Source organism: Bactrocera oleae, chromosome 4 (assembly GCF_042242935.1).
Source record: "Bactrocera oleae isolate idBacOlea1 chromosome 4, idBacOlea1, whole genome shotgun sequence".
NCBI classification, from domain to species: Eukaryota; Metazoa; Arthropoda; class Insecta; order Diptera; family Tephritidae; genus Bactrocera; species Bactrocera oleae.
In genome coordinates, this window is record NC_091538.1 from 2,431,109 (window position 1) to 2,443,441 (window position 12,333).

General features: G+C 41.5%; 1 protein-coding gene across 2 annotated transcripts; it reads right to left on the reverse strand.

Moving 5' to 3' along the window:
- Window positions 1-993: 993 nt before the first annotated feature.
- On the reverse strand, window positions 994-11,252 carry LOC106616849 (collagen alpha-1(II) chain). 2 transcript variants are annotated; one of them, XM_014233749.3, is made up of 11 exons: window positions 11,150-11,252; window positions 8,179-8,522; window positions 6,157-6,207; window positions 5,193-6,082; window positions 4,711-5,134; window positions 3,853-4,652; window positions 3,250-3,789; window positions 2,859-3,192; window positions 1,641-2,775; window positions 1,483-1,576; window positions 994-1,423 (listed from the first exon to the last, which is right to left on the reverse strand). In XM_014233749.3, the coding sequence occupies exons 2-11, from the start codon at window positions 8,414-8,416 to the stop codon at window positions 1,274-1,276; spliced, it is 4,656 nt and encodes a 1,551-aa protein (XP_014089224.2). In that variant the 5' UTR covers window positions 8,417-8,522; window positions 11,150-11,252; the 3' UTR covers window positions 994-1,273. The 2 variants fall into 2 exon arrangements, with proteins under 2 accessions (XP_014089224.2, XP_036230442.2); XM_036374549.2 differs by having other exon boundaries at window positions 11,194-11,251.
- Window positions 11,253-12,333: the final 1,081 nt, after the last annotated feature.

The window sequence follows — 12,333 nt, forward strand, 5'->3', positions numbered from 1 at the left end:
ACTTAATTCCGATCGTTGATCCGCAGCTATATGCTATAGTGCTCCGATCTTAGCCGGTCCGTCAAATGAGCAGCTTCTTATATCTCAAAAACTGACGGATGGACTGGCTAAATCGACTTAACTCGTCACGCTTATCTTTTATATGCACACTTTATAGGTTCTCTGACGTTCCCTTTTGGGTGTTACACTTGTCAGACGTGTCAAACTTAATATACCCTGTTCACTGTATAAAATATAATTCATCTGCAACTATTCCCTAGGAATTTTTAATTTTAGCTGTGGTGATGTGAAAATCATATACCTAAATAACTATAACCGCGAGCCATAAGAAGGAAGCAATCATGTTATTATAGAGCATTAAGAAATTTTCGTTCGAAAATATTGAGACTCAGCTGCTGGAAAGAATTTGCATATATTTGAATTTTATTTATTATTTCTTTCAAACTTAGTTGTAATTTTGAAATGATTTCCACTAAGCCACAAGCAATTTGCTTATACCAGTACATTACATGGATTCCTGCAACCTATTGTCTGCCACAAACCCTTTCCTTGCGGCTGTAGGTACTCTTCCATTTCTTGTATTTCTTCCAACAGAAACTCCAACATTTTCTGCCTTCGCAACACCTTCAAAGATGAACGGGCAATGTGCATTTCCTTTTGCATCGGCACCACAATAGCATAGATGCCATGTGTTGGCGTCAGACCGTTGCTCGTCGTATGGTCCAGTTTGTTCAGGAGCTTATCACTACAGATGAGACTTTAGCAAACTGGTGCCAAAGCAAATGTGACTAAATGATTACTTACACCTCTAAAATATCCATGACGTTAGTGCAAAAAATTACTGCTACTTTTGGTCGATTGAATTTCCAACGAAAAATTCTTTAAAAAAAAAAATGCCAGATTGTAATGACTGATTTCTAAAAGCCGACTAGCGCTTTTCAAAAACAAAGAATTGCTTGTCAATCAAGTGATTAAATGTTCAAGCTTACCTTTCAGAACTTAGTTGTTATAAACTAACCAAATATATGCTCCGAAACGTTATTTAAAAAGTTTTCTTTTAAAAAGTGCATATATTGTTCTTAATAATATACCAACACAGCATAGAGATACGTATGTAAATAGAAATCTATGAGCATTCTCGTTGAGTTTTAAGAAAATTAATTAAACTTGGCAAAAATGCTTTGAAAGTCTTTTGCTTGAGTTTAAGCAAATATATGTGAATATAAAAAATAACTTATGTCTAAGAGAGCGAGAGAGTTTTGTTAACTTCCTATTAATTATAAAAACACACCGGTCCCAATTCGATGCGGAACTGTTGATTAGCCTCGCCAACATCTCTGATTTTAACATCAACAATTGGCAGCCTCTGTGGCTTTTCAGTTTTATAAGTGATGACGGTTTTAGCCCAAGCGTTCGAGCGATGCTGTAAGGTAAACAGAAAGTATAGACGTCAACTTTTTACTAAGGTCAGCAATAACTTACCCTGCACTCGTCACTTTCTGCCTCGTATCGCAGTCGCAATGGTCCTTTCGGTGTTAGCTCAGCATCGTTCCATGATAATAATTTTAGGCCATTACTAAAATCAATTTATATATTTCTTACGTGTCCACTTTTTGTGATAAAAATAAAGATTTTCTTACCGATTCTTTGTTTCATCTTTATCCAAGTAGCCAATAGTGTTGCGGCAATTGAAGGTGATCTTCTGTGTTGCTTTAGCCGATAGCAATTGTAGGAAGCCCAATTGATGCGAGTCCGTTTTATAGGTTATTTTCATACCACCCGGCATTTCACTTAACCAGGTTTCGCGCTCAGCACCTTCATAGCTTAAAACTGGTGTTTCCTGTGGTTTTGGCAATACACAAGAGCCGCGTGTTTCGCGTTCACAGTAGACCAGGATGGCATCACGTGGATCCGCTTCATTCGGATCAATCCAATATTCACCAGATTTATAATCAGGGTAGGCAGCAAAGAGATCACGACATGTCTTAGCTGGCGCCGATTGTTGTCCATTTGGTCGACGTAGTCTTTCAAAAGATGCCTTTAAGTGTTCAAACGCTTTAATAACCATCGCTTGCTTCTCTTCATCGGAAAGTCCATCTGGGAGAATATTGGGTTGATCACCTTGAAAATCTTCACCTTTAGTTTGGCCTTGGTTGAGTAATGCAGTCAGTGCAGCAACATCGTATCCCACCGATTCTCCTGGTGGACCTGGGGGGCCTGGTGGACCAGCCGCCCCAATAGGTCCTGGCTTTCCGTCGCCTCCATTATACCCACGTGGACCTGGCTGGCCAGGAGGTCCAATGGGTCCTGGATTACCATCACGTCCTTGTGGGCCACGCATTCCCATTTCGCCTACTTTACCGGGTTGTCCGGGTATACCAGGTGAGCCTACGTCCCCTTTGAGACCTGGCTGACCTGGCAGACCTTGCAAACCGATAAGACCCCGATGACCTTTGATACCTTTTAGACCGGGCTCTCCATGTTCACCCTTTGGTCCCTCAATACCTGGTGGACCAGGTTTTCCGCGCAAACCTTGTGGACCTTCAACACCTGGCAAACCCATGTCTCCTTTAAGACCAGGTTCGCCTTGTAAACCCAATGGCCCCATGGCACCGTGTGGTCCAGGCAAACCAGGATTACCTGGTGGTCCAGAATTACCTTGTTGTCCTTGCGGTCCTTTATCTCCGGTACGACCAGCAATACCTGGTGGACCTTGTTTTCCAGGTGGTCCTTCTGGCCCAGATTCACCCATTGGTCCCGGCAAACCTTGAGATCCTGCAACGTTCATAGATTTTATGTATTAATATCAATATCATTTTCTTTAGAATTAGTTTGTAAAATGTATGCTAGTAATCTACCTTGCAATCCTTGTGGACCTGGAGAACCATCTTTTCCAGGGTTTCCTTGTGGGCCTGCTTCGCCCGCAACTCCTCTTAAGCCTCGTAAGCCCGCAGGCCCTGGTGGTCCAGATATACCGGGAATTCCACGTTCACCAACATTTCCAGGAGGGCCGGGGTTGCCTGTTTGTCCAGGTGGTCCATCGTTTCCTGTATCTCCTTTTTGTCCTTCCAGACCAGGCGGCCCCTGTAATCCAGGAGATCCTGGGTTTCCTGGTCGTCCTGTTTCACCTGGATTTCCCTTCGCTCCTGGAAAACCAGCTACACCCGGTAATCCTTGACTACCCGGTTGTCCCTATAACAAAATTCTTCACTTTGAACATGTACTTCTCGACTTTAAAAATATTATTACCGGTGGTCCTTGATCCCCGGGCCTTCCTGGTAAACCACTTAATCCCGGTTCTCCCCTTAATCCTGGTTCTCCACGTGCTCCTTTCGCACCGCTTAAACCTATCGGACCTATTGGACCCTGTTCCCCAGCAGGACCATGAGGTCCAATACTGCCTTGTTCGCCCTTGATGCCCATTAATCCACGATCACCTTTTGCACCGGGTAATCCTGCCAAGCCCGGTGCTCCAGGAAAACCAGGGGGGCCTTGCAATCCTGCTGGTCCTCTTTCGCCGGGGCCACCTGCAGTTCCCTGCTCTCCTGGAGGCCCTGGATTTCCAGGCTCACCTCTTTCTCCTGATTCACCAGGCGCTCCAGGCGGTCCTACTATACCTTGAGGGCCACGATCGCCTGGACGGCCAGGGGGTCCTTCCGGCCCAAAAGGTCCAGGACTTCCACGTTCACCTTTTCCACCTGGTAATCCAGACAATCCTCTGGGTCCGGGGAGTCCCAACATTCCTGGCGCTCCAATATGACCCTTAACACCAGGTTTACCAGGGGACCCCTAATGAATAATGAAATTTAGTTGCCAAAAAATACAAATGTGTTATTTTAATGTTATCCTTACTGGTGGTCCATCATGTCCTGGAGATCCAGGTTCACCACGCTCCCCTGGGGTTCCAGGTTGACCAACTGGACCTCTGTCACCTGGATAACCACGTTCTCCACGCAATCCTGCAGGCCCCACGAGGCCCTGAGGTCCTGGCGGTCCTGCCGAACCATCTTTTCCAGGTGCTCCTGGATTACCAGCAACACCTGGAAGGCCTTGAAAACCTCTTGGACCAGCACTTCCAGGTTCTCCACGTTCACCATCCTGACCAGGAGGACCACGAGGGCCTAGAGCTCCTGGTAAACCATCTTTGCCACTATCTCCATGAGGTCCTTGTGGGCCTGGAGGACCTGGTTCGCCGTTTTTCCCCGGCTCTCCAGTAAAGCCTTTATCACCTGGAATACCCATAGGTCCGGGCATCCCCTGTAATCCTTGTGGTCCCTGTTCACCAGGTTTCCCATCTGCACCAGGAATTCCTCTTTCTCCAACTGGTCCGGTTTTTCCAGGAGGGCCAATGCGTCCAGGCAAACCACGTAATCCTTGAACTCCTGGTACACCAGGCTGACCTACGTCACCAGTACTTCCTTTTATGCCATGTGGTCCTTGAATGCCACGGTCACCTGGCGTGCCCTTCGGTCCAATTGGCCCATCTGGACCTGGTAGACCAGGCAGCCCTTGTGATCCTCTTTCTCCAGTCGGTCCTGATGGACCCGTAGGTCCACGCATTCCACGTTTACCACGTTTTCCTTCTGGGCCTACAGTTCCTGGTAAGCCACGAGGACCTGGTTGACCAGATTCTCCCTTTATACCTTGGTCTCCTGCAAAATAATTGTTTATTCACTATTTCGACTTATAGAAAAGACGACAATAATGTACCTTTATATCCACGTTCGCCTGGTTGTCCTGGAGTTCCTTTTATACCTGGTTCACCGGTGCTTCCGGGCAAGCCATCAGGGCCTCGGGGTCCAGGAAAACCTTGCGGACCTGCAGTACCAGGCGAGCCCATTGATCCTTTGTCACCGTGTAATCCATCTTTTCCTGGTGGACCGGACATTCCAGGCTCACCAGCAGCACCAGGGCGACCAGCTTCACCTCGCGGGCCTTGCAATCCTTGATCACCTTTCGCACCTGGGTGTCCCCAATCCCCTTTCGCACCGGGAGTTCCGGGAAAACCAGGTGGCCCAGGCTTACCAATTGCACCTGGCTGTCCTATTGTGCCTGGGTTACCATCCAATCCTCTCGTACCTGGCGGGCCTGGTGGACCTTCACGACCACGTTCACCACGTGGACCAGCTGGACCCTATTCAAACATACATATGTGAGTTCATATAAAATAGGGTATAATAAAAAATACACACCTGTGAACCTGTTGGGCCAACTGCTCCCATTAGGCCTGTGCTACCCTTCTCACCAGCAGCGCCTTGGTCACCCTTTGAACCATCAATACCAGGCAAGCCATGATGTCCCTTTAAACCGGGTATACCTGGCATACCAGGTAAACCTCGAGGACCCGGTGTACCTGCTGCACCTTGTAATCCAGGCTCTCCATCCTCACCAGGCACACCATCCTTACCTGGCGGTCCAGGCAAACCGCGTGGTCCCATCAAACCAGGTGGCCCCTGTGATCCTGGCTCACCGGACTCACCGCGCATACCTTGAAAGCCTTGAGGCCCTGACGGCCCTGAATTACCAGGTGGACCACGTGGACCCACCGGCCCAACGGATGATTGTAAATATTGAAATTCTGGCACAAATGGTGGCGAACTGGGCCCTTTATCTGAATTTGCATACTCAGCAGCTAATTGTTGGTGATAATAACTCATATCTGGTATGGGACCTGGCACACCAGGATTTCCAGGTACACCCGGTACCCCCGGTGAACCTGGATTGCCGCTCTCACCCGGACGTCCTTGTGCACCTGGATAACCAGGAAAGCCGCGCTGACCAGTCGCAACACCAGCATATGGATTATCTTCAGCGGGTGTATCTATATTACGCTCGGTCGTAGTCGTAGTGGTGGTGGTCGTTGTTGGTATTTGAGTTGGTGGCACACCCGATACTGGCGCACAATTTGTGGGTTCGCGACAGATCACCTTGCCCTCGATGCACGAGCAAGGATGGGTACAGCCATCACGTTCGCTAGTAAACTCGTCGCCTTCACGATACCAGTTACCTTCGTAAATGCATGAAAAGGCACCAACCACATTGCTAGGAGCATCAACACTTGGCAAAACAGCTGGACCATGAGCTTTCAACGAATTAAAAGAAAAATATATTAGCGAAGGAGCTTTTGTATTGAATATAAAGCGCAATCATTCCTACCTTCCTGATGAGTAACAAATCCATCGGGACCGCCTACATTGGCATCGGCATCTTGTAGAGAGAAAATAAAAATAATTTACAATATTTATCAGTACTACGTTAACGTACTACTACTACTACGCAACAAGGAACAAGGAACAATTTTATTGACCAAAACGTATTACAGACATTTAGCTATGGGGAAGCTTTTGCAACAACGCCTTGATAGTTATTTCTCGACACCATTCAAATTAAGGAAAAGTGAATCGAATTAAGCAATCTTCACAAATCAACCATCCCATACAATTCCCAGCTTCAATAATTAAAATAATCGTATAAATGAGCTTGTATGGCTATCTCTTGTGCAGAGGTGCAATATTACTCTCATCACTATAGTGCAGGGAAAACCGACCTTTGGAAAATTCTTTCACTTCTGACTTTATTATATAATAAAACTACGATTGTAACTCCATTAGTGTTCTTAGCACTGAAGACCTAACAATAACAGAAGTGTAATACCAGTGGGGCAATAAAGTTTACAGTCAAAGCTTATTATAAAGCGGTGGCACTACGAGTTAAGATCAATTACAAAATCCTAGGCGATAGTACTCAATTCAAGATCATTGATCAAATCAGAAACCAAAAAAGTTGTCTCTCAAGTACACATCTCTTTTTCTTGGTACATTTCTTGCACCACAGCACAGCTCATACTATAAATGGATGCAATCCATAACGCCTCAATGGGAATTTGTTATTTTTATTCAATTTGCAAATCATATAAATTAATATACATGCATTCACTGTACACTTAACAAAGTCATCAAGCGCCTTAATCGATTTCACACTCACTTCAGTGGACTCATTTCATTTATGATTTGCAGATGTGCTCTTTTCAAGCGACTATTTGACACAAATTTTGCATCATTCACATTGATTTTGTTGCATCGCATTGCGCTGTTGTTGTCTCATTTATGTATTTGTAATTTCTATGCACTTTTTGTCATGAAGTTGCAATGAAATTTTTTTGTTTTTCAACATGCAAGAAACATAAAAGTTTGCTACGTTCCAATTAGCGCCAAACGAGGTTGTCGGGCAAGCAATTGAAATTGAATGGCGATATCATTAAAGGCAAGCGTGTGAGTGCGTGCGCATGTGCAACCATATGTAGTATGAAGTGCTGAACAAATGAAGTTCGACAGACGTCAATCGAAAAGATGTCAGCAACTAATGAAATATCTTGTAATTCTTTTTCGCACATAAAAAGATTTCATTGATTTCAGAAAAGAATAACGCATTCGCTTTTTATGCACAACATACATTTGTAAATGAGTATGTATATGCAAATACTTTTACAATTTCACTTTTCTCCGTTGCCATAACTGGGCTTACCTTCTTAGCTAAATCGTCTTTGTAAGTAATGATTTTGCATTTTGGGCGAAAATCAACCTTGGTAATATACTGATTAGAATTTTCTACAAAGCCACGCTCTTTACAGGACAACAGGTGCTTGAAAGGACTACATTGGCTTTTTCGGCCGAAATCAGGCTCTTAACTCAAGGCATATTTAAAAATATCGATTTTAATTGCGTTCGAACCCGCAACGATGACATTAGCAACAACAGACTTGGCTGTTCCACGACTGCTTTATATAAGCATAACATCTTCGATAAAACTTCAACTGCGAACCACTAAATATTTTCTAAATATTGTTCAGATAATTATTTAAAGGAAAGTTTCTTCTGGTTTCTGGTAAAAATAAATTCAAACCTACTCGTTTCTCTCAATAAACGAAATGTTCATGATGTGAGAAATATGAGAAACAGTTATGTAGGTTAATTTAGAGCTAGATCCAGACCGAGGCTAAAATAAGTATTCTGAATAAAGGTTATACCATAAGGTTATATTAGTTAGCTAATGTCGCTTGTAAAATTCGTCGAAAAATGTTCAACCCATGGGTTTTTAAAACATTACCACACAAAGAATTTTTTTCTATTATTGTCACTAAACTTCCACCCTTAAACCATAAGTCTTTCCGTCACTCACCCACATCCACATCCTCATAGTTGTTGTAGTCATACGCATCGAACTCCTCAGCACCCGGCAAATCGGCTCCAGCTCGTGGTTGCTCAGCTTGCGGTCGTTCGATAAATGCTTTCCGATGTTTCTTAATTTTACCTGCCTTCGTTTTCTGCCTCGTTGTTGGCTTGCCAGCAGTAGCAAACTCCAGCAAAATGCACAGCGCGAATGCCAAGCAAAGAAGACGCGAATGTTTATATTTCATGTTTTGTTTTCGATTTTATTCGTTGATTTTCTGTATTTATTTGAATCGCGAAAAATTCAAAATGCTGCCGCTTTAGTATTCATAAAGCCATTCGCTGCATCATAAACTGCACGGAAAAGTGGTTAAAAACAATAAATAAAGGAAGTGAATAGAAAAAGCAACAAGAAACAAATAAGCATAGGTTTTTGCGCGATCGCTTTGAATGACAGGATTTGGATAAGCATACTGCCAACAAAAACAACTGCCATACTAGTGCAACAAAAATGGCGGGTGACAAAGAAATCGCGTTACATAAAAAACTAAACGCCGAAAAAGTGAAATTTAAAAGCCGAAATCCGTAACACGCTTCAACGGGCGGCGAACGCTCGATTTTCATTTCGTTGCAGTAGTCGGGGAATTGGGTCAACTGGACAGTTGGGCGGCAACACGCGCGCATAGTGGACTCGCTGCAATTGCAGTTTTTACTGGCGCCGCCATTTGTTTAAACAAGTTGTATGCGCTGCTTGACGCTCTCTCTGCTTATAGACATATGTGTGTCTGTGTGTTGGGGATCTATCTGTTTGCTTTATTGCGCTAAAAACAATTGCTGAACGCGACACGTCCCCATCGCAACAAAGTTTTGTTGTTTAGATTGTTTTGTTTTGTTTATTTTTTTCATTTGTGCGCCCAAATCTACAGTAATCTCAGTATATTTGGGCGAGGTCATCAACTCGGATTGATAAAAAAACTTGTATGTGTGCACACACACAGCCCGTTAGAGCAGAAGTAGCCAGCAAGTTAGCGCTGCCATACAAAAAAGACAGATTCGGCTATTTTTATTTTCATTGTTGTTATTATTATTATTTTTCTTTTTTTAATCTATAGTTGCTCCGTGTAGGTTTGTGTGTTCGTGTGGCGTTGTCTAAGCTTTTTCCGCTTGCATACAAGGCGCCTAGATTTGGGTAGCGCGGACAGCGACAGCGTGTTATCAAGCCGCAGCATACTAAATTTAAATTCACTTTACTTTTTTTGATATCTCTACACCATTGTGCGTGTATGTGTGTAAACATATATACATATGTTTGTGTATAAGTATGCAGATTGCTGCGACACTTTTAATCACCGAAATTTGTTGCTTTGCTTCCGTTTAAAAACGCATTGGTGTGTGTTAAACGCTGTTATACATTTTTTGCAGGTATTATATATGTCTTTAATTAAATATGAAATCACAAAAAAAAAATATTTTGATAATTTCAAAATGTTTCCTGTTTGCGCGTTTTAGTGACGTTTAAAAAATATTAAAAATAAACGGTTTTAATGTTTAAATCATAACTGGGCACTTGCTTATTTGCGCTCATATCAAAGTTGAGTTGAAGTTCGGCTTTTAATGGTGTTTACAAAAAAAAATATATATATTTCTAAAACCAAATAGAACCGAATACGGAATACTCAGTAAAAATAAAATACAACCATGACGTGTATGCGTAAAAACAACATAATATTACATTTATAAATATTAACGAAAATATTATTTAAGCGGTTACTCAATGTTATAAATTAGGTTTTTTATAACAGTTGTGCAAACTATACTTGTACAATGAACCCGATACTGAGTAATCCACAAAACCGAATACTAAATGCTTTATAAAAATTAAATACAACTTTGACGTCTATCATTTAACCGGTTACCCACTGTTTCAGATTAGCTATTTTCATAACTATGGCGCAAACTATATTTATTCTCTCACAACAAACTAAATACCGAGTAACGAAATCAACAATTTCGTAACTGAAATTATATTGGAATGTTAACTCGTAGTAATTTCACAAAACCGCTTAGTTTTAATTATTAATAAAAAACTGTGTATACATATTTATTAACGAAAACATTTGTAGCACAAACGATTACTCGTTACTTTCATTTATCAAATATTGCTCAATCAATCAATTGCGCACACTAACACAAAATTTTTAGTGATTAAATGCATTTGAAAATCGTGACTACTAAATATATTATATTATAAAAACCGGTTACTCATGCCGAAATTTGTTATTCATTCCAAATTGCTTGATAAAATATATGTTATTTCAGCAAATACAATTTTCCGGTGTATTTTTTTTTTGTATTGGTGCATTTATTGAATAACTTGCACCGATTACTGGATTTGAGACTCGTAATGAAAATATTCCACCATATAAAATATTTTACACTAATGCTACTATATGTTAACTTTTACGTTTTAAAATAACTGTAATTATTTTGTTCTCAACTTAAAACCGTATTCATTGTATTCTTTTATATTTTGACGGGTAACCGGTTTACATATACACTTCACTGCGCTACACCACAATGCATGCTCAATTGCAGGCTAGTTTCATCATATCATTGCGTAATTTTTTCGACAGACAGCCCAATAGCATATTATTTTAATTAAAATGTCACTTTAAAGCACGAAATCATAATTTAAACGACATATTTTTTTATAATCAAAAACTAATATCCGGTTGGTGTCATATTAACGCTTATATAAGCCATATGCTTCATGCATTTTCACAATCACACACACACACATGTATACACGTAAATTACGGTATGTTATTTATAGCCACATTTCCGGTGCTATTTTTGCACTGATTATATTCCATGTTTTTCTATTCAAAATAGTTTGATTATTCTCATCATTTTTTTTATGCCATATCCTTCACATCCTTTGGTTAGGCATTAACATCAAATCAGCTGTTCGGCCTACTGACCCCTTTTGTAGGTTTAGCTGTCTGCACATCCGCCCTGCACTCACTTCACTATCACTATCTTTCTTAAGCCACAAGACACTTCTTACCCGAGACCAAACGAAAATCAAACGAACTGAAGCGTTTTCAAGTCGCGCTTCGCTTTTTATAGTTTTCGCCGTTGGCAATTAAACTAAAAAGAAAACCGAAACAAATCTAAAAAGTGAACTCAAGAATTCTTCCAGTCACAACTCAATTGGAGAGTTATCAGCAGCGGCCCTCAATAGGCCACCATTCCACCATTCCTTCGCTATCTGCAACTATTTGAATTTTTCATTTGCCTCGCATTAATGATCGTATAAGAGTTGTGCGAATGATCGTCGCTCGTCGTCGCTTTAAGTCTGCAAGGAGAGCAATTTCTAATTATGTTTAGAGCATTAGATTCTATCTTTGACTTTGCTGAGTACACTGCAGCATACTTAGTGCTTTTGCTCTGTAGATACTGCGCTTCAACACTCCAGCGCCAGTGATCTTTTTGCGCTTGCAATGGTCGAGATAAATACCGATGTTTGCGTGTTTCGGTGGCGCAACGGGCCGGCTGATAAGCATCATCTCGGTAAACCGGCCGGCTGCCTGAAGCGTGGCTATTCAGCTGTTTCGTTGATTATTTCGGCCTGTTGATATTTTTGGACTTACAGCATCATAAAATTATCATAATAATACTTTAAAAATTTTTACAATTAAGTTGCTGATACAGTTATGAAATGATTAAGATTTGAATTTCTGAGCTTTAATCTGCTCTGTTGTTTGAAATTGTGTTCTGAACTTGTATTAAGAAGTGATTAGATTTCTATAATTGGAAATAGAAACACAAACATAAACGGAAATGGTATAATGAAACTTTTGTTAGAAGGTCGTAGATTTTTTGAATATTCTGTTTCTAATTCTATTTAAGTAGGTGAAATCTTTAGAAAACTGCTCCGCCTATACCGGAGTCACATTTTGACAAGTTATGGACAATTGCTTTGTGATGCCAGCAAACTCCCTAATTGGATCTCAACAAAGCACCATGAAGGTGAGTTCCAAGGTGTTTCCGCTTTGATCATGCAAAGGCGGAACAAGAAGGAAGTGTTGAGATGCTTCTACTCCGTCTACTTCCACACAAATTCCACAATTGACATTCGTTAAATTTGTACTATGACCCGCTA

What these genes read in the sequence shown, in the direction of transcription:
- LOC106616849 (XM_014233749.3), bottom strand. Translation starts at nt 8,416, where the DNA reads ATGAAATATAAACATTCGCGTCTTCTTTGCTTGGCATTCGCGCTGTGC. An exon ending in ATTTGTTACTCATCAGGAAG is followed by an intron (nt 6,083 to 6,156) that starts GTAGGAATGATT and finishes ATTCGTTGAAAG; the next exon opens with CTCATGGTCCAGCTGTTTTG. An exon ending in CAGAAAGTGACGAGTGCAGG is followed by an intron (nt 1,424 to 1,482) that starts GTAAGTTATTGC and finishes TTTACCTTACAG; the next exon opens with CATCGCTCGAACGCTTGGGC.